Genomic DNA, 26,868 nt, shown 5'->3' on the forward strand with positions numbered 1-26,868 from the left:
ACGAACACGAGATGTATGAATCATTTAAAATACCGTACTCTTTTTAAATACAATTATTGTCATTTTGTGATTATTTTAATCTATTATTATCCTTGGCTGTGGTCATTCATAGAAAAATTATATTACTTTTATGCGTAAAGCTGTATCGCTCTCTCTTATTAAATTAATCATTACTACTATCATCATTTTCATCAATAAAAATCCATCGTTTTTTTAATTCAACGGGCAACAAAGCAGAAACGCTTCTCTCCGATCAGTCCAATGGCATGATTCACGTGCGTTGAATACAGTTATCGAAAGCAAATTTCGTTCGACCGTATTAAATGACAGCCCTATTGTACAATTGTATCTCTCAATTACGAAGTGACATCAGTTATTTGAATTTAGCGGCCATCTGCTATGATAAATAGAATATTCTAGACGTGTTCTAAAGCTGTAAACTCTCTCCATATAGCTAAGGCTGCTGAAAAGATCAGACGCCGACAATTTAGCGGAGCTGCCATACAATTATGTTCCAATTTGAGGAATGGTCACATCACTCATTGCCGTTTTTAATTTAATACTCATACATAACAAGGCCTTGTTTATTTGTAGAGATAGGTAGAATTTTGTATCCGATTATATCGATACAATGTTCTGTGTGTTCTATTGCCGATTAGGGTTTTCGATAATGTTCCTAAATTTTGAATATCAACTGCGCATTATGGATCTTGTTTAGATTACTAGAAACAGCAAGGTTTCAGTGTTTTCTTTACAGAAATGCGTACTATCATCATAAGCGGATCGTAAACTGATTCATGCGCAACCATAAGGTCAAACTTGAAATTAGTCCTTTATAGCCTGAAGAGAAACACGACAATAAGGGCAAGGTCTTTATAATAAAGATAACACTCGGATTGCAATGCTATGCTAGTGGCTGAAGAGTACCGTCGTTTTCGAGAATTGTTTTTATAAAGAAAGATTCGTTTACGCTTGGTGCTCAAAAATGCAGTGCAAAAAAGGTGCATTTAAATTAACTGAGCTTTCTCACTAATAATATAACGTAATGTAATATAATAGATTGCGTTCGTGCTGAAACGTCACGATAAAAACTACAGGCTGTCAATCCTACTTCAGAAGCTTTTTGTGAGTAACTAAAAATGCAAGTACCCTGGAGAGTTGAATTATAAACTACACACATTTCGCTAAAGTTCACAAGTCGTCGGGCACAGGTATTTGTTGTACAGAAGCTACTGTAGTACATATAGACGGGATTGTCATGTATTGGAGCCGTAATATAAAGGCCATCCTAACTCTGCCGGTGCAAATTTATTTTTCCATACACGAAATTATCATACACTTCCCATTTAGTAAAATTAAAGGTGTGTTCTATGACAATAAGCCGTCTGTTATGTTTTACGATCGACATGCGATCCTAGGAAGCGTCTGATTTGGTAAAGCTCGAAGTAGTTTCTACTTTATGCCTTTCTCTTTATAAATCGTCGGTGGACTCTTGACCCTCTCGTTGACGAACGTAGCCAACGCCGCAGTTCTATTTTCTTCGTTCGTGGTGTTTACGTTTTATACTATGAAGCTAAGAAAATGCTGGTCTTCAACGACGTGGCCGTAAACAGCTATAGCCGTTCGTTACTAGGACTTTTTTGACAGCTAAATGGTACCAGTGGCTAAAAATCAAAGAATTCATGTCCTGAAAAGCTTCAACAACATCGACCTAGATAACGATAATGTTAATGCGAGTACACTGCTGTCTTCAGACCAGCAATGTGAATCTCCAAAAGATGGTCAACATCACAACGATAAGCATGAAATGAGTTACACTGCAAAGCGTGTAACAATCGATACTTTTACTTTGTGAAACAGCTGAAATATACAGGTTTGTTTTCTTTTAAGGTTATTGGAAGGCTGCCGATTAAGTTAGGACGGTGTCCGTAGCTGCATTAGTTGGGGCGTTTTTTTTTTCTCGTAATGGAAGGCTTCGTAGAATTCGAACCAATTCAGGCCAGTAAAATGAAGTTCTGCCGTGACCGATCATCTGTCTTGAAGGCTTCTTAGGCTTCAATCTTGTGGAGTGTAGGCTTATATGGACTAGTCCTATATAGGCCACCCATGATTTTGGTCCTTAAGATGAAATACACCAATACAAGTCTAAATTTAATGTTAGTTGATCTTCTGTGATATACTCTAACTGATAAACACGACCTAATCATTACCAATTGCTGCACATTAGCAATAGAATTGATTACTAAAATTACATAAATATGGAATCTGTGTTATAAGAAAGCGTGTCGAAGGCCAATGTCGTTTTGATATCGGATTTTTTTAGCTTGAAGTTCGGTGAACTTGTTGTTAACTTCATTTATCGTATCAATCGTCATAGTGAAGAATGATCGCTTAATTGAAAAGCTACTATTATTATTTGCTTTTATCTATAGAATTTCCTAGCGAACTAACAACAACCAATAATACTTTTCAGGTATTATGGTCTTATGAACATATGTTTTTTTTGCGTACGTAAACCAACATGCAAATGTGAAAAGATAAATAATATTTACCGATTTAAAGGTAGCAAGGCTGCATCGACCCGAAGGCTACATGGTGGTACGACAACATGGCATGAGTTTAACACCTGGACTAGACTGCCTGTGACCAGATTGATACCCTCTGGGCAGGGCCTTCTTTCCAAAACTGGCATCACTAGCCCCGCTAAGCACCATCCATATACAATAGTTTTCAACTTTTTAGGGGTAATAATTCTACCTGTCGGCTAACCTAAAAGTAACTTTTTTCCGACACGATGATAAATTAACGTTGGCTAGTAGTAGGCTGTTTATACTAATAAATTACGTTAGTGTCATATAATACGTGGCGAGGCGAGATCGTATAGTTACGGCAAATACATCGTTGACGACATCCATACTGATACGTTTATAACTCGACCAGACCATGTGACTGATTCAAGCACTAGATAGAGATGTTTAAACCTTTATTAGACTTGAGTTTTTTTGTATTTTATAATAATATTTTATAGAACAAATTACCAGGTATAGCCCACTGTAATGGTTGCTATTGTTAAACAATACATGAAGTTACCCAATAATTAGATCAAGGTAGACAGGTAACAGAGCAGATTTAGGCATTTCCAAACAGAAAAAGTATATTTCCAATTGAAACGGATGCTACTTCAATTCTAAACGTATGTTCTTTGGAGCTGAAAGTTTATTTTTTTATAATTTCTCTATCAAAAGCCAAGAACCCCGTATGGTCACTAGGATATATTAGCATAATTAGAAAATCTAAAAAAGCCTCAGCTGTGTTGCTATCTGTCAAGTATATGTACGCCATTTCTTCTATGAGTAAAGTGAAAAAGTGTCGGGCATCTTCGAGTGACATTAAAGGATACGGGCGATGAAATTTGTTGACTCCAGATCCAGAGCCAAGTAGACGACAAGATCCATTTATTTATCATTGACGTATAGGAATGAAACAGAGTAACCATGAAGGACGCTATTACGCGTAGTGCGTCGCATCATCGCCGACGTCTACGCGCACTCGGTCATGCTATTACTTAAACTGAGGTCGTTATTACGATTAATATCAGCTGAGTCGCCGTTATTTACTACTCGGCGTATAATCTAAGTTTGCTAATAGTGTCGCAGTAAGGATGCCCTGCAGAACACCTCCGCCCCGAAATCCCTCTTTGTACGTGAGGGCTGAATCGACATCCATATTATGTACGTAGAGATCAGCGAGCTGCATCGGATCCATAGAATCACCTCTGATATGATCAGCGTCGTATGCGGCCGTTTGCAGTTTCAAGACGTCTCTAATGTTGAACGAGAGATGAAACAATACGACCCACAGGATGATACCTACACCTTCACCGCTGCCTTGGCTTCATTGAGGATTGTCGTGCACTCCATTTTCCTTGCTTATGAGAAGCTGTTTATCTTCGTTGGCGACGAACATTGACGGCGATGGCTCAGCAAACGAACGAGGCTTTATAGCAATGATGATCGCAATAATGGTAATAGGAACGATAAAGGCGTTCTTGGCGTCGGGCTAGCCAGGAATATGTCGCTGGCAAAACCGAGTCATTTTAGGCGTCCGTGCTAGCGCTTGGTAGTCCGTCTGTCTTTATGATTATATCCGCAGAGCACAACATAAACAGGGCGTGGAAATATTTGAACGTTTGCTAAACAGCAAATGGCAAACGTATGAAAGAAACGCATTCATTTCGGTCGTCATACAATATAGCGAACAATCTTCACTACACGGTACGGGGTTCTAGGAGCCACAGATAGTCAACCAAAGACCGGACATCTTTTCTCGTATACAATGGTAATCTTTGAGAATTAACTACCGGAAAGCGACGTGTTAAAGGTCTAATTCTTCATAACGTACTTGAAGGCCTGTAGGTTCTAGAATTTAAGTACACGACTCGAATATACTGCGACTTCCATCCAAAAGCAGTAGGAAAACACGAGCGATTAGCAGACGAGCCCAGTTATTAATGCTTCGTGTAGCTGCCTTCGTTTTATTACATCCATAGAATATAATTAATATTAATTTGCAATATGCATAAGCTGATATAGACTGCCCATAATTTGATGTATTATGAGGACCAATTGCAGGAAAAACTATTTGGTTATCATTGCTATAGCAAGTACATGCGATAGCATTCGCATCGAGAAACGTTCGATTTTGGTTGTCAGGGGATGACGATAAACCGAAATGCGTTTATGGAGACACAGAGCGACTCCAGTGGAACGACCTAGTTCCTGATGTTTTAACACTACGTCTGTGAGTGTCCTGGATACGCACCAAGAAGGTCAAAAGATGAAGGTCATTGTCTGGGTAGGCGCAAGAATTCCACTGGCAAGCTTTGAACTCGCTTGCGCACGCGTGTCAACCTCGCCGTTGGGCGCGTCGTAAGGAGCTCGATGTTAACGACATAATTTAGCGGCCATAGTGTAAATTAGTTTTGGGATATGTTTTAACGGACAAATTTTTAACTCTGTTCGACGTTGACACATCTCAATTAGCGTGGCACATGATACTATATCTTAATTACTGTATTCTATTCAATTCAGCTTCAAGTGAGTCGTTGCATAAACAACGAAACACCAACAATCACATCGTAAATGGGTGATTTTTCCAGGAAAATATTGCATTTATTTTTCCGGTTGTCATATAACAACATCTTGTTGTGATAAAATTACAACGAGACTAAATCAAATTCTAGCCCATGGCGTAGGGTCCTGCTTTAAGGTTGTGTGTGACCGTGTTGTTTCTTTTGTGAAACGAGGCTGTATTAATGGGCTGGGCTGTCGATTGATTTCAACTGCATGGTACTAAGCATCTTCGTCTGTATTGAGATTTGCAAGCTCACAACAGGCAATCGCGCCTCTAAGAATTTATCACAATACGCTAGTTTGACCCATAGTTTGGGAAATATTTACAGGAATTAGTAAACAGGAGCCATTGGTGGTTACTTCAACTAGGGAGATTGTCCATATATTAGCGTCCCATACAGCTTTCTTTGTCCACTTAATGCAAAAGTCAAACTGGTTTAATAAGGGTACACCAGTGCGGCATATGTCAGTGGCTTCGAAGTTACCCACTGCCCAGAGTCGGAATTATCTCGTCCACACTGAACAAATATGTATTCATATAAGACAGCTTTCGAAAATTACTCAAGTAGGTCACTGGAGTGCGCAGCAGTATCAGACGTTTTTCGCAAAGCATCCTTCTGGCGGCCTTTTTGTTCCTTTTAGTATTATACTAATAATATGAATATTATTAAATAATAATAATAGTTAAAAAGCCATATAAAATTCGATATACACTAATTATAGACTACAAATTAATGCAATCAATGTCTAAAATGCTAAACTTTACTGTTGATCTAGGCAGACACTAAGACGTTCAAGCTGAGAAATATAACATTTCATCCGCGAAACGACCCTGCTTAACAAATTTCTCCAAAAATTTAAAGTTACCCATTCTGTAAGAGCACTATTACAATATTATTATAACTATCTTGAAATAAAAGGTTGCAAATGCTATACACGGTTACCCTAGTAGTCAGTAATTAACGTAGACGGCGAAATACAAAGCGTGAGTTACGCCAGAGAATAGGCCCCCTGTTAGAGAGCATCGTTAGTATAAGTCCTGTCAGCTAGCTCTTGTTCAGCTCAGTCACATTCCTGATCAGAATATCGTTTTTGCAAGGACGACCGAGTATCATTGAAGTTTTTGACAGCGTAGCTAGAGCCTTGGAGAACCTAGCTAGGTCGTCTGCTAACTTCACCCTGGCCTTGATCGCATGCTGGGACTTTCTCTACCTTTATTAGTGGAGATATTATCATAATTACTGCTACTATATGACAGGATATAAACAGCTGATTCAGGCATTTTTTGACGTTTCCCCCGTACAAAAATGACCAAAAAAAAAAAGACCAATTCTAGCATAGTTTTCAGTTCGACTTTTTCTATTCATCGAACTATAAATAGTTGAAGAACGTCACGTAATAGCCGGCTATCTCAAGATCAATTCGAGTAAGCTTATCCGTCGCTGCTCCTTTTTTTTTTTGGTTACTAGAGATCTCTGTCGGCTGACGGAGGCGGTTTCTACGAATTTGCCCCATTTCTAAGGGATGTGCGGCTAAGTCACGCGTTTGACCAATGTTGTTTAGCAGGCGTCATAAGTACAAACAATGATGCTAACTATCTCGCCAACTTCGTGCTAGTAAACACAACCAAACAAGAATACTCCTATTGGACGGTATAATAATTGCGATTGGATAAATTCGATACGATACGATTGGAATGTTTCGTTCGTTTTCGAACGATGTACTCAATGTCCTCAGAGGGGCCACTGCATGCTGGAAAGCCCCTCTGCGACACTGGCGTTCCTTCCCTTGATGAAAGGGTTAAATCGAATGTTATTTAATAGATTTCACATCAATGGACGCTTATTTCTCTTGATTGTAAGAGCCAAAGCCTTTAATCAAGATTTTCCTCGATTTCTATCAAATCGAGGTTCGTTATTAGAGCCAGAATCGTCGATATTTCACCTCACGATTCGTTCAAGAAATATTTACCACGCAATAATCGAAACGGTAATTTACGAAACGGATTGATGTCGTCACACGATACTAAACACGGCTTACTAATGAATATTCAAAATCTAATTTGTCCTCTCAGCTATAGACGGTCTTCGTAAGGCTATATAAGAATACAAATGTGCTTCTATAGTACTCTGTTGAAGTTCTTTGCAGGTATATAAAGCGAAAAATATAATCGTAATACTGTGATTCTATCTAGTGGATTATTACACATTCCCTGCTTTTGATACAAATGCAATATTTCGTACTGATGTCACAACCTTGAATGACCTAAGCCTGGTGGCAGGCCTGAGGCTCCCTAAAATAAGCACTAGATGTCAATATTTGTCTCTAAAGGCATTGTCTTTTCTAGTTTGTGAGGTTCACACATCAGAGACTTGTGGAACAAGGCCGACCAAGATTAAAGGCTAGACACTGAAGCCAGCATTACTTGCGCATCCCCTGAATGGACGGTAGGGTAACGCCGATATTCTTGCATGAAATACAGCAGCCTACATTTGACCTACGAAAACGTTAAGGACTTGTAGGACGTTTTGAATTTTCATCTTGATGGAAGAACGTACGTTAAATGAGCCTGTGTGCCTCCGCCTAAACAAATGATAAATCATGGAGGTTTTGTACCTTTATTACTCCTATGTACTATGATACATCTTAGGATTTTATACGTGAAAGAGTTAGTTATCTTAAAAAGAGTGCGTAGTATTATGCACTTGTAGTGAAATGTTCACTCCTTGCATTATCGTTCTGTATTAAGATATCCAAGATCTGTAACGTTCGTCTGTTACGATTATCAAGTCCAACGCGCGCATTACCGCACAGCCTTTCTCCTGCTAAATTTTGGATTTTCACGCAGGGACATTGCGGCCATACAGCGACCTACACAGATCGACTCATCCGCAGTCACCCACAAACGGGTTAAACTTCCCCAAACACCCCCAAATGTTCTTTTACCCCACAACCCTAAACGAACCACTATCTTTTAGCCATTGTAACCATTATATGCTGTTGTCCTTAGTTGCTCATAAGCGGCCTGCCGCCTATTTTGGTCGATGGATCCTGCCGTGCGCAAACCTACTTCACAGGCGGATGCTGATGTCCTTTCTGCGACATGGTCTATATTATAATGTATCATACAGGCTAGTACGGTCATAGCTATCGCTGCTGGTACTGCAGCAGCAAAACCCGTTGGACTGTTCATAGCGTGGCAACCTCGCAAAGTTCGCCAGGGTGGGGCAGCCGTTCAGGCGTAGAGGGCCGTACCGGACTTCTCGTGAATAAGGCTGTTAACTACGTCGTTCAATGGTTACTTTTGTATATTTAGAAATGGAATTGGCGAATAAAAGAAAACTTGAAAGGTCAAATGGAACGCTAAATGACTATCTTATAGTTTAACAGAAATATGTATGTTGTAAGAGATAATTAACATATTTTGGGCGTTTATCTGATTTAAGTGCCACTGACAGATTTCTGACATGAGGGAGTATATTGCGAAATATCATCATTGACATCAGTGCGGGCAACATTGCCATTGTTGGAACGATATTGTGTACGGCATCTTAAAGCAGAAGCAAACGGTTAGATTAGTTCTCTAGAAAAATGACTGTTGGGGGTTTCCCAAGAATTGTTGTCATTACTTTTGTCAAACATATTTATTACATATTTATATTGAAAAAGTGCTTCTGAAGGGCGCATAGTCGATAAATTCTATACGGATCCTTTCAAAGCATATTGTTCCTACGGCAGCATCCTTCGGCGGGACGAATTATAACAAGCGTCAATTGATATAATATTAAAATGATTTTGACAACAGCGTGACATTTCTATCGTGTAGCTAATACGATTTCGAATTGCTTTTCTACAGGGTATTTAAAGCTAACAATCCGTAATTTAGCTGTTAAATGTCTACAGATATCTGACTGAGATTCGGGCGTTAAGCTCGTTAAGATAAATAATTACAAGTTTTCTGTCGTTTTATATTAAGAAAGTTTGCTTTCATGTGACTCCATACAATGAAATGTTTACGGTGGTTAGTTTCTGTGGTGCCAATTTCTTAGAAGCTCATTGTCGCGCTTGTGAAAGGGCGGAAAATCTTGTACACAGAACTAGCGCCACATGCAGCATTTTTACGGCGTCGATTGTGCTGCCGCCGATAGGTCAACGTCTGATGAAGCAGCTGGTCTGCATATGTTCGGAAAGCTACAGAAACACTTTGGCTGCGGGAGTAGCATGGTTTTTGATACAAAAAGGGCACAAAAGATTTAATGATAATCATCATGTATCCTTGCGCAGTGTTCACATAAAGATACCATACGTGGTGTTCCTTGGCTAAAATATAGGTGACTTTATATTGCAATTATTATTTGATTAAGGTAACGTACAGATCGGAGCTGTCGTGTCGTTTAAGCGTGAACAAACGCTTTATTAGTCATCAGCCTACTGAATTTGCCGAGAGATTCGCCGATTTCCTCGTTGTCTACGTCTTTGAAATGCGGTTTCGCCTCATTTGATGGCACGTTCCGTACGAAACGTCCGGTTAGTTGTTTGCTCAAGGGGCTGCTGCCTATATGGCCTTCGCTTGTTTTTTCAAACGTATGCATTGTAAGCGTTTTATAGGCTACTAGCCAGACCGGCTTCCTGTTAGCTCATGATTTCGGACCATCTTTATATAAATGCACTTTGAGCGAATGATGTTGCCGCATGTTCAGTTAGTACTAAGTAATCTCCTCTCTTCGTCAGGCCATCGCTACGTTACCATGTAGACCGATCATGGAGATGGCAGTAGCGAAAGTTATGAGTCGTATGGTTTGTTTTTGTATGACCCGACCTTGATCATTGCACGTGTGTGTGCTCCCACATCGGCTAGCTCCAGAAAAGCTTGCACTTGATATACGGCATTATCTTTGATGAGAAGCGCTGGTCGTCTTATTATTTCCATTATCATCTGATTCATGTTATAAAGCCTGTGACGAGGGAATCTTCATTATGTTGACGGTTAGTAAAAAGAATCTTATCATTAGTAGTATGCTGAGATATTTCAATCGAAAACTGTGACTTTTCCATAAGTGCGGCAACTCGCGATACTCTGCGGTCATTACTGAAAATAGTAACCTTTAAAAAAGTGAGATAAAATCTTATACAATTTATTTATCATTTTATGACTGTGCTTCGAACAAATCGAGTTTACTCACTCGAACAGCTCAATTTAACATCATCGGTAGGACATAGACAATCAAATTTTGTTCCCGGATCTTTCCCGAGCGTTGTGTAACTGGGTTTCGTTTCGTTGGTATATTTAGCAGCCATTAGTCCATCCAGCCAAGCAACACTTATTTGCACAAAATCGTGTTCGATGTTATTCTAAAGTTCGCCGCCATTTGTTCGGCCGTTGTGGATATGTTGATCACATTTGGCCCGTTTTTTTACCGGCGGACCCATACCATATTAGTATGTAAACACGAACGACCGATTATTTACATGCCTCTATCAACGCATATTTTATGCGCAAATGTACACCGCTGGCTTTTCACTGCTTTCTATCATCGAGTTCACTAACTGGACAATAATATTAATCCGCAGCGTACTGCCGAAAAAAAGACTTCCTGTTACTGACAGCCTTGTGTTGTATTCACCACAAAACGCTATGAGCAGTCTTCGTGTATATAGTTTCAAGCCTACGCCAACAAACCAGAGATGATTTCCTCAAGTATAGTCTGGCATTATTCGTTGGGCCGAACTCATCTTACTTTGCCATATCTTTGTTACCTTCTTTGAATGTTAAATAAGCAAGTAGCTTTCCTCTAAACACGCGCTTTCGACTCCGGCAGCAGCAGCAGCAGTAACAACAACATCAACAACGTCGCTTCTAGCTAGAACCGCGCATTTATGGAAAGACTAAATTAGCTAAAAATCAGATATTGTGGCAGTTGTAGCACAAGTCCACCTCTAAGACCTTCTCGGCAGCAGCCCTGCTCATGGCCTGCTTTACTTCGAAATTTCCTTTTGTAAACAGTTCGCAGGGAAGAACCATCAGCTAGAATCGGCCACGACCGATAGGTGATCACGATAGGGATGCGGTCTATAGTAGCGAACATAACAAAACTGACAGGCAGCCGGACACGCATGGCTAGAAAGAAGCCGGATTGAACCAACGTAGCTCTTAGCAGGCCACAGATGAACAAAGAAATCGACGACCTAGCCATCGATAAGTGCCCGTGGAAACGGGAAAATCAATGAGCAAACCAGTACAATCAACCAGATCCAACTGAATCAGGAGAACATATAGCACGCGAATCACGCGTTGACCGGCTAAGCTCAGGATGCACTGTGTAGGCAATGACCTCCTACAACAAACGTGGTACACAATAGATCAGGGAGTGGGACTCAAAGATGGGGTCGTGCTACCTAGTAAATAGATATGGCTTTAATGCAGCTTAACAATAGACATACATATATGCTAAAGTTAAAGGAACTACATTACCTCCTCCAATCAATGTGTGATGTTAATGCTCACAATGCCTATAGTAACGTTTGGCTGACGTTACTAGACACGTTCAGTATGACATGGAAACTTACGTGTTGAATTCGTGTTGATAACTGGGATGAAAAGCTGCAATGGTCTATGGATAACTATTGGTAGCAACAAACTATAGTGTACAACATCATGGACTATTGCAGTCATTTTGCTACAGGATATTATTACGGTAGATTGGCACTGGCTTAATATGAGCATTCTTGTGCCATAATGCAGAGATTGGTCTATGGAAGGCTTGCTTGCCTAGCCCTTGTTAAGATCTTGGAGCATCTGAGCACCTCGGAATATCTCACTAGATGCCAACACAAATAGCCAATAAACAAAGACCTGTCAAAAAGAGAAGGTAGCTAGGACTACCTTGTCTGCAGCTATTGTCGGTCTATATTGCTTACGAATATATTAAATATAAACATATTTTGTTGACTGGCTGTCCCGAGCTTTATGGTACTGACTCGACACACGGCTGGAATATTTCTATACTGTTCTCATGATGACCCTTTAAAGTCAGTTCAAAATCTAAGTAATTACTACCAGAAATGGTGGCAGACACCAGCGTTTTATGTAATTCCATCCAATATATTTTCCCTAAATTAAAGGCAACAAAAGACTAAAGAGCATCTTTGTTTATTTTGTAAAGGTAAATTATGATAAGCTAGTCTTACTGAGCGGCTTCTCTATAAGACGGCTACATCAATGTATTTTAAAATCTACTACAATCGAAAATGTGTATAGCTTAACTATGTATTATCGGGTTAAGATACTCCGCGGGGATGTAAGCTACTTTTTGCTTCTAATTATATATATATACATCGGCTAGGTATATCCACAGCTTTATTCTTGGGTGTACTTACGTGGCGCTTACCCTCGCCCGCGTCGCAAGGCCGTCTTATCCAATATACCTGTGCTGCTACGTTACCAGCGTATCTATGTGCTCTTACGGGAGTTGACGCTCTGGGTGATTGAAATTACGACATTGATGACGTTATCCGTTGTTTTCCGTTGAAGAGATCCTCCATCTACAAGTTGCTCTGCTCTCGGAGCCGTCAGCTGATCGGGCAGTATTTATAAAAAGTGGAAAAAAAGGGAAATCTCTTGTCATTTTTTGCACTTCCGTTGGCTAAGTTTGCAGTGACGCACAGATTGTTGTTAATGTTCAGACAACACAGGAACTACCGGCTAATGGCAGATGAATACGGGTAATCGACACCGCCCAAATCAGATAATAAGCGTATGTAGCTTGTATATAGATAAAATGGCTATGATATAATAGGTAGATCAAGTCGGAAATCTGCTCGTTATTACTCTATATATCGAAAATTGGCTGTAACATCCGATAGCGTCCCACACGCCCTCAACGGATTAGTTGACTGAAGATCATATGTAGATACCACTGAAACCACGAAAACCCGTCTGAAGAATGCCACGCATTAAAAGCAGAGATCTGTGCGGACTCACTTAGAACTAGCGTCTTACCTGCAATGATAAAAGTCGTCACAAATTAGGAGGACTCTTTTACGCATCATAGTCGATCTATTGACTTTTCTATTGTATATGTGTAAATACATAAAAAACCATCTCTCGATGCATCGAGAAGTTACATATGGTATATGATGTTAAATAGAAGTCATTGGACTTGTTTAATGCAATAGGCTTGTGCTACGAACTAATTGCTAGAAATGACATGTACTGTGGATTATGCGTATACCTGTCACTTTTGAAAGAAAGGTCCTATCCCAGTAGCGAATTCAAAGACACCAGCCTGACAACTTACTTCAATTGTGGAAGGATACTTGCACAGTTCTATGTTTGATATCAATCTCAAGAGAAAACCTTCTAATTTTCGTAGTTTGTGACAACTGTACCACTTCAGAAAGATACTTACCAATTTTTCTTTTATTTGTACGGTTTGTGCGGCCTGTGCCGGGCTATTAATGTGCGGCGTCACGGCCTATTCCCTTCTGTAGGGATTGCGCTGTAATATATAGTCACCTGAAACATCTTTCGCTTATAAGTCAAATTAAAAAACTGAGCGCCTATAAACATTCAAGCCCTGCGCCAACACATATATGTACAAGCAATTTGTTTAATAATATGTGATCGTGTCTTATAGTTACTTAGTATTATCGTGTACAGTTGTGATATTCACTTTTTCACGGGCTTATCATCGTTTGTGAAATCTTATTGTGTTATGAGTATTTATCGGAAAGTTGGTTGATTTGAATTTATAGTGGTTAGGCATTGATCGTTAGTATGCTAAAGTCACTAAAAGCTTACGACAACGATAATAGCATTTCTCAGGCAGGCCCAATTTATCTTAGTGGACATTGGCTGGCATTGGCTTAAAGGCCCAATAGAAAAAGCAGATGCTAGACTTTATTGGACAGACTACATCGTCGCCGAACGAAAAGCTGAGAGCTACGACTTACTACCAGACAGAACGCGATAGTAAAATCATTTGAGATGGTAATAATAATAATGATGGTTGCAGGCTTGCGCCAACTTCGACAGGTGTTAGCGTTCCTTTTGCGGAATAGGTCACGACAGTGTGGGTTCCCATCTTGACTCACGGCGTCGATTGGATTGAGCTAGCACAGAACGCTACTGCCGCTGGCTGATTCGGTACGAGAATTCGGTCGTGTAACTCTAAGCACACAATTTGCCAATACATTGTATTTGTTCATTGGTAGGACAGTTTGAATCACTTCATTTGCCCATTATATCAATGTTTCATAGCACAGAAATGTGCATTCATAAAGACAATGATCAATGCTTAATAAATTCAAAGCATTTAACGCTCTATGCATGTTGAGTCGTATTGAGAATCTACGAATATATATCATTTCTATGAGTCGACACTTGAGCTAGGGCCCAGTTTCCAGCTAAAGTTAACATCGAGATGTTCCTGCATCGACCACGTTATACTTCTTTGCTAAAATAGCAAAAAAGTCAATGCGTATGTAGCGAACAGCGACCAATGGCCAAAAGTTGCCTCCTGATTCTTTAAAAAAATTAAAAAGTAAAAAAAAATCGGCTCCTTTTAGGTATTTTGCTCGTTTTCTAGTATTTATCATACGAACAAAAATGAAGCAGGAAGATTACCAAGTAGTTCTTTTTATTTTTGTAGCATACCGTACCATAGTAGTAATACGTAAACACACATATTTCTAATAACGTTAGTGACATTATGCAGCCCTGGCACCTTAGATTGACCACCTATCATCCTATTCCTGTTATTACCCCAACGTACGGCAGTCGAGCACCGAAAAAATGATTCTCAGGAAGCCATTCTAAAAAGTACTACACGCATAGTATTCACCGATCACACCGTTCGTTCCCTGGTGAATCCATCTACTTGCGTCATCATCGTCTTCTTACTGGATGACACCGCCATTCTTTACGGTTGATCTTAGACTCGCGCACCTTTTATGCCCGTCACGAGCTGCTATCTTCTAAGCGACGTCTTCTCGGTGCGCTGTTGAGTCGTCCTCACCGCGCACGGTGTAGCCCGCTAGTTTTCGCTTGAAAGGCCTCTGCATTCAATTTGGGTAGGCGAAGCTGGGCCGAATGACGGCAAGCTGAGCAGATGAGCTAGTTAGGATGTATTAGTCGGGAATAGGCAATTAACACACTTGTTTTTGTTGAGATCAGCCAACGGCGAGACCGAATACCACATACGCGATAACACTAATGAAAAAATAAGGCAAACCAGTAGAGAAAGGTTGAAGTTTGCAGTACTCAGTACTAAATGGAACGACGACTGTGTGCGGTTTCAATAGGCCACAAAACATCACTTCGAAACATGTCTGTCTATTACCGTTACTAATGCGATATATTATCATCTTTACTGTGAGCTGACGGCTTTGTACCGTCTCTTTGCCATGCAAAACAGAAACAATACGGACATACTGGCGACACTTTCAAGGGTTTATCATTTTATTACAAGTCAGGGTTGGTAACTGGCAGATACACAGTTAAACACCGTCATTGTGGTTGTAGTTGTACGTGTTTTTAAAAGACCTGTCACCCCATAGGATCGAGGCTGGCATGGTGAGACTGTAATTCCTAAAACTGGGCTTTGTTGTTTTAGCACCTTGAGTTTTTAGGCTAGTTCATCTAAGGTGGCTGGCAGACCGGATCGGTTTTGACCTCTGGCATGCAAGCGTATGGTAACAGTAACGAGTACGCGGGCGCTAATTTTTATATAGAATGAAAATTATACAAAGACATAACCAGTAAAAAATCAGCAAAGTAGCGTTCTATCGGTTTGTTTCTCCTACCGGCTTAGCCGGTAAACAGTCGTTTGGTTGAAATAATTATGGTTGCTATTTATAATGTTTATGTAAACCTCATAAGCCCTCGAAAAAGGCGGGGTGTAACAGACGCTATGAAAGTGCTTTTGATTATTTACCCAACGGTATTAAACCTGGATCACATTAGTTTGTTGACATAGCTTTATGTTCAAAATGGTACTTTTCAAATGCCGCTTTTGTAATGATGGCCTTGTATGGAGTTGGTAGGAGCCGGAACGTATTATCCCAAGCCGATTCAAGAGATCAATGCATGGATACGGTAACCTCAATAGGAGGCATGAGAAATCCTCCAAGACTTCTGCGTATTGCCCTGTCAAACAACCGTGAAACGCGCAGGGCGGTGCGTTCAAGAAGCTCAAAATATCATAAAAATGGCTTAGAAAAGAAATTTGATGAATCTAGTTTTTCGATAGAGAAATTAAAGGCTATTTTGGGGAGGAGATAATAAACTGCCAATTGAGTAGTTCAGATAAGCTTCAACGGACAGTTTTTGGGGCCTTAGTGCACCTTTCGGGCTTTACAGGCCGTTTTGAGTTGTTGCGTCTTAGGACTTTTGGCCAACCCAAATTTAATTTCATTTAAATTTTCTGTATGTAACCTACTTGAGCGATACTCTAACGAGTTTGTAACTACCAACATCGCTGCACGCGCGGTTAGTATAAAACAGTTATTTGCCAATTAAGAAATTAAATAATGTTAAATTTATTAATTTGTGGCTTAGCTCGTGAATGGGAGCTGTAATAGTGGTGAATGGTCGTTAGACTGGATAAACATGACCACTAGAAGTGCCAGTTCTACCATATATGCACAATGTTCTCTCTACAGGTTTCAGCTTTCTTACATTTCTGGAACACTGTTCTAGATGTTAACATATCGATGTACATAAGACAAAAACTATGCTGTTGTTTATAAGGCGACGCGAAACGGCAGAAAATGCTTCCAATGAGCTCTTGTTCATGTTGTGCAGTTTGGGCTGGGGACATCTTGTAGGCGTGGTTAAATTACAGTTTGTGGTATTGTTAATATGATAATGCCCAGTATCACAGTCAGTGGCTCTATTCAGATTATTTCACTTTAATTGTTGAATCACCAATATCAAAACGTTACTTCTATATAGACCACTCTCAATAAAGAAGAATTTTCATTCAGGGTTGAGTCCATGCAAAGGAGGAGGGGTTAGTGTTACCTACATGTCTTAGATGCACATAAGTACTTAAAACTTCCTTGTTCTACAAAGCACATGTTCAGTTCTGGAGGTCCTGCTTAGTTTAAAAGCTGCGGTGCTACTCCGGTTTGACATTTCGGATTCCTATAACAAGCTAATGATAGAAAAACCCTTGGCGGACTTTACCAAGGTTTTTCGCCTTGAAGCGCGTCTAGCTAGCAGTCACTGCCGATCTCTTTCACTCGCTCAGGTCTCTTCACCCCTGTTGAGCTTGCGCATTCTATCCTCATAGGTTCATTTTAATCACTTAGATCTATCTAGGCAGCACCTTTGCCAGCTCAAAGGATGATTCTCAGCCGAGGCCAAGAACAAACATCACGCGGATAATAATCATGCGAATTAGATCTCTACGACATATTGGGTGAAGTACAATGGGTAACACCGTTGTAGACCGCGTACATTCCACAACATTTCGATACTACCGCTATTTGTGTACATACTTGGGAATTCGTTACACCGGTCAATGCAAAATTAGATCGACATGTATGTCTAGCTTAGGCCTTTCTTTGTTTACAAAGTAGGAAAGGGTCTGAGACATTCCCGAATTAAAGACACCTTTGCAAAAGCCCTCAGATTAGTCTAGACTTTCAGCAATTTCTTTTGTAAAGTACAGTTCTGTCTTTTTAGAGTACTCTCGGAGCAGGCTCAGAAATAGTCAATCATTTTTACTCAGTTTTTATTATCTAAAACAAACAAAATATGGAAGTGAGTGTAAAATTGGTTGATCTGGTACCTCGAGCCAAGCACAATATCACATATCTTATACATGATATGCGAAAATTAGCAATCTTCTTGGAACCGTTGAGATTTCACATCGCAAATGAAAGCTCAAAAGCGTGCACGTTCCAATAGTATATTCTATTATTATTATATATGTTTATTTAATCAAAACGGCATATGTTTATAATATTTGAGCTATCTATTTATTTCAATCTGGAATTCTACGGATGACCGACATAAAAAAGATTTCAAGAAGCAGGTAAGATGTTTACCTAGCAAGCTCGGATACACGCATAGTCGTCTAGGTCCCAAACCAGGCACGAAAGTTTACGTTTGATTCCGGCCAAAAATGGTTTTGAGATCTTGATGAGGTAATGCTTAACGGCAATGCCAAACGGACGTGGTTGTATAGCTAGAGGATAGCTCTGAATAGTAACTGCCCAACTATTCAATCTCATATAAAAGCGAAATGATGAGGAATCATGGCTTATTTTAAATCGTTGACAAATGACTGATATTAGTTGTTGTCAAAACAGCAACAACAACAACAGTATTTACTGAGCAATGGCTTTTTTTAGAAAGTTACGTTCTAAGAAATTAGCGCCGAAAGTCATACGAGAATATATTCGTTAGTGTAATGAAGGACGAAGCAAAATTGTGAGTTTGAATCAGTGGAAACCATTTATTAGGTTCTTGAAATTCAAGGATTGTTCATCGATAGATCTGATGTAGTAGAATACAGCATTACACCATCGATGGCCGTGGATATCGTGAACTATACTGGATTAGCTGTAGTTATTTGAATTAGGTTTCATTAGATCGTTGCAGGCCCATGCTATGACGGTAGAAGTATGTATCGTTAGCCGCTCGGATATCTGGTATCTAAATGTTCATCCTAATATGGCCAACGGCTTTTATCAAATGGGAAGTTTTAGGTTCATCTGTACATGAATGGAGTAAATGATTTAGAGATGCGAATTTCGAAGAGAGAGAAGAGAGCCAGGAGACGTTGTTTTTTGTCGTTAGGGGAGAAATAATGCGACTATTACTCGACTAATTCAATGGGGGTTCTCTTTGGCACGCTGTGATGAGTTGCTAACTGTTGCTGAAGTTCTGGCTTCCCATATGATATCCGTTCGAAGTAAAGATGGTTATGTATATCATGTAAAAAGTAATAAAATACGTCGAACAGAATTACCAGACAAGCTCGTTGAATGCTTTATTACAAGTTTATCACTTTATTTGCTATACAGGACTTAATTAATAAACACGGTCCTCTGTTGAAGAACTACGCGAAAGAGTAATAATGGGCGTGCGCGCGCGCGTGCGTTTTTTTGGCAGAAGTGTTGAAAAACGTAACGGCACATCCTAGCTAAGAACGGAATACCATCGTTTAGACTCCCATATAAGATACCTATTACATTTCGACGCGTCGTGCTAGAATCTCATGTATGGACTTCCTCAGGAAGAGTCGTTACGGGTTAAGTTTACAGTGATTAGTTGCCCGCTTCAAGTGTTTCTGGGCATTGGAAAAATTCACGGAACCTAAAATGATGTGTTCCATATAAATACAATTATGCCATTTTCGTGAAGGATTCCCCTTCAACACACCCATTTGTTTTTCGGCAAGACGAGCATTTATTTCTTTAATCCATTACAAATCGATACGATTTTTTCATGTATCTGTAGTTCTCTGAAGTATACTTCATGTTTCAGTCAGACATATAAGCACAGAGTTCGAGAAAATTATGAACAATTTCTCGAATTCTCGGCAAAGCTGAATACGTTAAAAGCTAAGAATTTGCTCCCACTAATTTCTCCCTTTTCGGGTAATATGGGACACTCATAGGAAAAGAACGACCAAAAAGATGTTTTGTCTGGCAGATTTTTTCCTAATTTTTGTAACAGTTTAATAATACAAATATATAATACACACACACATACCTGCAAAAGGATGTGTTACGTTTATTATAGTTTGTCTGAATTGATTACTTATTCAGTAGATTAACACTGCCGTATTTAGTCACAGCTCGCTGAAACATGAGTGTGCTTTATTGGTTTATTCTACTAACCAGCATTTTTACTTTCGTTTCCTCAGCGAGCCGTAATTTTACAAGATTGAGTAGTCTCAGAAAGGCGAAAATGCCGCTGGCCAAATTTTTTACCTTTCATCGCGGAGAGTACGACGCCCGAGTGCGTAAAGGTAACGAGGTGACGGTCTCCGATGCGTTAAAGGAGCTTTATGGAACTAAAATCCTACCCCTCGAAAAACACTACAACTATGAGGTAAGGTAAACTAATTTGTGATGCCAAATTTAATTCAGTTAGGAAAAACGTATATAGCGTGTCGTCCTATTATTATATTAAAAACAGCTTGAGTTTTAGAATAAATCATTTTTGCAGAACGAAATAAAATGTATTAGTTTATTAATAACTGCATAAAGCCAATAAATACATTGGCTAGCAATATATATATATATATATATATATATATATATACGCTATCCTTGTTTTGTGCCGATGTTTTTAACTATGTTTTTTAATTTTATTTTATTATTTTTTATGCCGGAGTTAAGTAAAAATCTATGTCCTAATAAAATGGCAGTTAGCTAATCCGGTGCGCGTAGTAAAAAAAACGCTATTTTTAGCAGTTCGCATCAAACTGTTAGCTAAATAAATGTACCAGTTCCCTCATTGTTTCTTTAACATAATGCTAATGCTAATTCTCTATTCTATTTACACGGATATAAACAACATATTATCCCTATTAGATATTTATGTTTTACAGAATAATTTTAGAGCATTTACATGCATTTCTCGATCTGGCATCAAACATCAATGAGCATGAGCTACTTCGAAATGCAACGAATTAGTACCTGGTACATATTCTGGAATTAGTGTTAAAAATTATATTAAATCTAATTGCATCAGAAAACGCCCTAAAGTGTTCGTTATTTTTTTACGAACCGATCTTTTCAATAAGGATAATCTTTATTGAAAGATATATAAATAAAATGTGTTTAATATTTCCCTCGAGGCTTCATAAACCACATGGGCTAGGAGGTCTGTTACTATCTTGCCAGGTATCTACTACTTTTTTTCAAATTAAAAAATTTTATCGAATTGTTAAAACAAGCGGCAAGATAAAAACAAGACAAAAATCATTATTTAGTTCGGTGATAGCCAGCGGCATTTTTCGTATTGACTATTAGTATAGCTAAATACTTCAGGCTTTTTTTCAAACCTAACCTACACCAAAGTGGCGATAAGGATTGTTAGCTAGGCCATAATAGGTATACTATGAAATTTCATAGATTTGCTTCCTTTTTTTTACTGACAAACTATAATGGGTTGCAATAAAAACACAAGAAAGAGTAGTCTAAAGTCTCGTCTGGATCCTTAAAAGGAACTTGCTTTTGGTAGCTTGCAGGTAGCAGCTAGAGGAAACCTGACAAATCAGATTTCTAGTTTTTAGAGAAACTGCGATACAACGACAGAATACAGTATTGTGTTAAATTTACGCTCAGTGTCTAACGAATATTCATTGTGATCGCTTTCGTACTAATATAATTTAGGATTTCTTTTCGACGCCTTTGGAACCGGCGTACTTCGAGTCGAAGCCACTGGTGCTTCTCTTTGGAGAATACTCCACGGGCAAGACGTCGTTCATTAAGTACGTTTTAGGAAAGGAGTACCCGGGCATGCGAATTGGGCCGGAACCAACCACAGACAACTTTATCGTTGTAGAGTACGGCGAGGACGAGGGAATCGTTCCGGGTAAGTGTCTGCGCTTCGATAATCTGCAAAGCATATCTGGAAGGTTTGTTTTCTAGCTTTTAGCGTAGACTCGTAGACCACCTGTTTATTAACTGATAACTCGCTTATTTGAATCCCTGTTAAACAGGTAACGCTTTGGTAGTCGACAAAACGAAACAATACAGTTCGTTAGCGAAATTTGGGGGACAGTTCCTCAATCGGTTCCAGTGCTCTACAGTTCACAGCGAAATTCTTGAAAGATTTACATTAGTTGACACTCCGGGAATTCTATCTGGTGAAAAGGAAAGGGGTTACGACCTTACCGCTGTACTCAGGCAAGTCGCTTACTTAATTATTGCGTCTAGACTAATAATACTTTATACGACATTTTGTCAACTTTATTTTAGTATATATAGCAGATTAAATTATGACTATTTATTTTAGGTGGTTTGCGGAACGTTGCGATAGAATTATTTTACTTTTTGATATCAATAAATTGGACATTTCTGATGAACTTCGAGCTGCCATCGATATGGTTAAAGGTAAGCTGTGCTTGTGTTATTGTGCTTCAATATTATCTACCCCTTTTAACAGTGGTGATCGACAGAAGCTCATTATATTGAATTACAAACAATAGAAATATATTCCAAACTGATTGATTAAAATACTTGATTTGATCAGGTTATGAAGACAAAATCAAAATCGTCTTGAATAAGTCGGATACTGTCAACACGCAGCAGCTAATGAGAGTATATGGGGCACTGATGTGGTCGCTTGGAAAGGTAATTTCTATCAGATACTTTGTTAATGAGCGGTTATTTACATTTACCAGTAGCGGTTAATTACATTTAAAAAAGCCGAGCTCACATACTAGACATCAGACACTACACTACAGAATAAGTTATTGAACTAAAATGTGAGTGGGCAATGGGATCCGAGCAATGCAAGATTGTACACCTCCATCCACCGCGGAGAAGCTTAATTGCTACAAATGAAGTTGAATACCAAGCAGGACTGAGTGGGGATACCATTTGGTAGAGTTAAAATTTTTTTTCATTGAAAGCAAAAAGTTGAGCGTATAACATAAATATGTTTCGTATTGAAATACCGCCGCATTCATTTTGTTCTCGTCATAGTTAACACTGGAGAAAGACTTGATCTTTTAAGGTAGCCCCTTTCATTTTTAGGTAATGGCCACTCCCGAGGCGGCTCGTGTATATATCGGCTCATTTTGGGAAAATCCCTGGGTTCATGAAGAAAATCGACACCTGTTCGAAGAAGAAGAAGCTGACCTTATCATTGACATCTACACTTTATCTAGAGATGCCGATTTACGCAAACTTAACGATCTCGTGCGTCGTGCGAAGAATGTTCGAATCCATTCTCATATTATGGCCGAACTGCGCCGATGCATGCCCGTCTTCGGTATTAGTTCAGGAAGGCGAAAAAAGTATGTAACATTTGTTACAAGTCAGTGCATGTTTGGCGCCCCGCACACAACATAAGCTCGAGCCATTTTACGAACTAAAAAAGGTCCAGTCAAAACTGTTCATATATTAAATCAAGAAGATTAAAGGAGGGCGAAAATAGGCCTAGATAAAATATTGTAATGCAATCATATTTCCATTTTTATTCCTTTTTTTTTTTGTTGGAGATACTGTTCTCACTTTCCTTATTCTAGCTATTATTTAGCCTTATATTAATTTGATTGCTTAAGCTATAAACGAATAAAAATAAACTAATTATTGCATTGAATTAATCAAAAAGCCTTTTTGCTTATTATAGGAGACTGCTTCTTGAGCTGTCCCAAATTTATGAAAAACTGCAAATGGAATACCAGCTTCCGCCTGGTGACTTTCCTAGTATCAAGGAGATGCGACGAAAATTGCAAACTTTCGATTTTAATAAAATCAGGGCACGCAAAAGAAAGTATTTCGATCTACTAAATCAGGCACTCGAGCAAGATATAGGACGTCTTTTTCCACTACTACCAGCTGTGGACCAGGAAGACCTCGCAGCCAAGGACCGCGAACGACAAATGATCCTGAATAAGGTGAGGGCACTAAAAGGTGAAGACTGGAAAGGCAACGCGATAGCCGAGGGTCCGAAAGGGCAAAGGCTTGTAATGTCTCACGCCGAACGCGAGAGTCAATTAGCTTTAAAGAAAAAACCTCAACGAGATATGCAGGTTACAAAGTTCTGCCCCAATAAATCGTTCAGTCAAAAGCCAGCTACAAATGCTGATAGTGAAAAACTAGCTATCCAAATGCTGAAAACCTACTGCACATCTCTGAAGGGCCAAGCATGCCCTCAGACTGTCCAAACACATCTAACACAAGTGGAAAAAACTACTGATAAAACTGTAAGCGAATATATAATCAAAGGGAAACCCGTTACCGTAAAAGCTAACAATGGCGACACATCCACGTCTAACTCCGCAAAGGCATTTAAGAAAAACTCTTCTTTTGTCCAAAAAAAAATTTCAATTGGCAAAACTTCGACCGACGTTATCTGCATGTCTCAGTCAGCAGTAACAGATTCTGATGTAAAAGGTTCCGCATACAAAGCTTCTACGGACATGGCTCTAGTAAATGATGTAAGAAAACTCCCTAGAGCCACGCGCCTAGATACAGGGACTGGCTCGAAAAACGAGGCGTTAACAAAAAAACCGATACCGAAAGCTATTTTGCAACAAGAGCCAGCCAGAAAACAGCGTAGGCTAAAGAACGCTCCACATAAGGTACAAGTGTAACAAACAATTCCACGAAAATTAAAAAAAAAACTTACTCTGGAAAAGGTTTTCAAAAAAATGTTCGTCGACAATAATTCTGATAAAAAGAAGCAGCACGAAAAGATGTTCCGACAAGAATGATGAAAAACGTGTGCGTAGAGAAGGTTCCGACGGCTTTGAGGAACAAAATAGTCACACGCAACTCGCTAATGCTGCCTGTCTTGAACTCCCTAAGAGAGAGATCCTAAACCCCTTCCTGAAAATAAAGAACCTATTTATCAGAGGAAACGGAGACATTCAGAAGACAGGGATTCTTTGAGTTACCAGCCGCACACATCAGACGAGCACTGCTTAACAGCCATCTCGATTTCACAAAAAGGTCATCTTGTTTTATCTTATCGTCGTTGACTAGAATAGTAGACATTATCACTAGATTGAAAGTCGGTAATTATTATTACTTGTCTAATCCACCTTGTTTATTTGTTATTCAACGTAATGTATGCGTTTACTTTAAGAGCTGTTAGTATAATTTACGTGACAAGGTTCGTAGAGCTATGAGATCTACAGAACTAAGCACCAGTGATATCGCACAACATCAATTTTCTCTGTTTTTATCGCTTTTTAGGTTTGGTCCGAAAAAATGCTACTGCGGCGACCGATACGCCCCCGGGGAGTGTCCACGGTTTCAAGTGAAAATCTCTCCAACATTTCAGAAGTCGAATCAGGAGGAGACCATCAGACGCAAACGCAGTACCAGAAAATTTCGAGTCGCACAACGAATCTTCCTACGCCTGTAGTGATTATCAAGGAAGAGCTTAGCTCGGGTGGTAGTTCTCCTAGTAGCAGGTTGGGAGCGATAGTTTCGGGTGTCGGTACCATAGGGACGCTGAAAAGATCAGCGCCCAGTCCACACCTCGAAAAACGAACCATCATCACCCGAACTGAATCGACAACCTTGCCGAGCAAAGAGCAGGTCATAAGGACCGAAACCGCTGTGGCTACTCCGGAGAAGACTGAGGTCAAGACCACGGAGACGACCGTAGTCGATGGCCGAACCAAGGTAAAGGAAAGCACTCAGCTGAAGCCGGCTGATCCTCACCTTGCCAGCTATGCCAAGTACCAGGCACCCAAAGTGGAAGCACTGTACGCCACCATCCAGAAAAAAAAGGATGACGCCTTCCCAAAGGTAGAAGAGAAGAAATTTGATGCGAAACAAGAATCCAAAGCTCAGGATAACAAGGCAGAAACTAAGGATGCTGGTGCTGCTGGTGCCAGTACCGTCACATCTGCAACGCAACAATCATCTAATAAAACGTCGGAAACTATCATTAACCAAGTGGAGCCGGGGAAGCGCGACATTCTAAAGAAGATTGGTGAAACGACAAAGGAAAAGACCGAAGTCCAAGTCGAGGAGAAAACAACCATTATCGCTATAACGACGCCAGCCTCGTCGACGGTGGTGAACGGTGGCATAAAATCAAATAGATCAATTAAGAAGAGCGATCAAGAAGCAATCAAGCTGCCTCTTAACATCCAGGAGACGCCTGCCGAAGAAAGTAAGACAACTTTGTCATTTGACCCGTTGTGTCTACGTTAATTACTGGAAGGTCTAGATTGTATATACAAACTGCCTTTTCTCTAAATTTTAGGTTGGTTGTTTGTCCTTATTTAACCAATAATTTGCACAGCTCGCTGCTTACGCTCATAACCGTATAACCTTCCTAATACCTGAACCTACATAATTTTATTCAGTTCACTAGAATTTTTACTTTAACCCCATTTCAACTTAGAGCTTGCATTTTTCTTTTTGGAAGTCCTCAACCTGTCTATTTAACCGTAATGTGTTCTATAAATTTTCTATGTGTCGATCTTTCTCATTTTCTTTCGATAGAGGAGGACAAAATCCTCAACACTGCGACGTCGACGAAGGTCATCACAGACGAGGCAAAGTTGCCAGTCGCAGAAGAAGCCAAGACGGAGCCAACTTCGGAAGCGCCTCCGACAACAAAGACAGGGATACCAAGCGAGAGTAAAGAAGAGCAACGACGCAGATTCCTTTTTGGAGTAACGTCCACGCATTCTGATATAAAGCAAAGATCGGAGCAGTCCATCATCCTCAAGGAGATGAAGGAAAGCTACGACCAGAGCTCCATTAAGGACTACGATGGGATCATCAACGACTCGTGATGTACGTTAACATTTACAGGGTCTACGGTTGTGACTTTCGCGTAGCTACCAAAATCGCCGGATAACCACATTTATCTAAACGATCAGAGCACATTAGGAAATTCAACGTATAAGGAGAAATGGAAAATGTTCAACTTAGCAGGAATAATTAGAAATAGATGATGAGAAAGCAATTTTTTTTCTTGAGCTGTCATAACACCCTAATGCCAGGTGCCTCTTCGATGTTCCGAGCCTAAATGAATGTCCTTGTATGTTCCAACCAAGTGCCTCATTAATGTCAC

General features: G+C 39.7%; 1 protein-coding gene and 1 long non-coding RNA gene across 4 annotated transcripts in view; one reads left to right on the plus strand and one right to left on the minus strand.

Moving 5' to 3' along the window:
• LOC111263986 (uncharacterized) overlaps positions 1–26,868 on the plus strand; it is a 35,883-nt gene that overhangs the window by 4,035 nt on the left and 4,980 nt on the right. For 2 of the 3 annotated variants that reach the window (XM_022839541.2, XM_086969888.1), the window contains 9 exons: positions 20,012–20,199; positions 21,489–21,690; positions 21,818–22,004; positions 22,114–22,211; positions 22,351–22,451; positions 22,857–23,119; positions 23,455–23,722; positions 25,026–25,956; positions 26,292–26,846. In XM_022839541.2, coding sequence (XP_022695276.1) covers positions 20,056–20,199; positions 21,489–21,690; positions 21,818–22,004; positions 22,114–22,211; positions 22,351–22,451; positions 22,857–23,119; positions 23,455–23,722; positions 25,026–25,956; positions 26,292–26,587 — 2,490 coding nt within the window. In that variant the 5' untranslated portion in view covers positions 20,012–20,055 and the 3' untranslated portion in view covers positions 26,588–26,846. Of the gene's footprint in view, positions 1–20,011; positions 20,200–21,488; positions 21,691–21,817; positions 22,005–22,113; positions 22,212–22,350; positions 22,452–22,856; positions 23,120–23,454; positions 23,723–25,025; positions 25,957–26,291; positions 26,847–26,868 lie in introns of those variants that run through there. The other variant, XR_002682586.2, reaches the window with a different exon arrangement.
• LOC111263987 (uncharacterized) lies at positions 9,503–14,641 on the minus strand. Its single transcript, XR_002682587.2, has 4 exons — positions 13,541–14,641; positions 12,961–13,131; positions 12,510–12,705; positions 9,503–10,102 (listed from the first exon to the last, which is right to left on the minus strand). It is a non-coding gene; the product is annotated as an uncharacterized LOC111263987 (long non-coding RNA).

Source organism: Varroa jacobsoni, unplaced genomic scaffold, assembly GCF_002532875.2.
Source record: "Varroa jacobsoni isolate VJ856 unplaced genomic scaffold, vjacob_1.0 scaffold_809, whole genome shotgun sequence".
NCBI classification, from domain to species: Eukaryota; Metazoa; Arthropoda; class Arachnida; order Mesostigmata; family Varroidae; genus Varroa; species Varroa jacobsoni.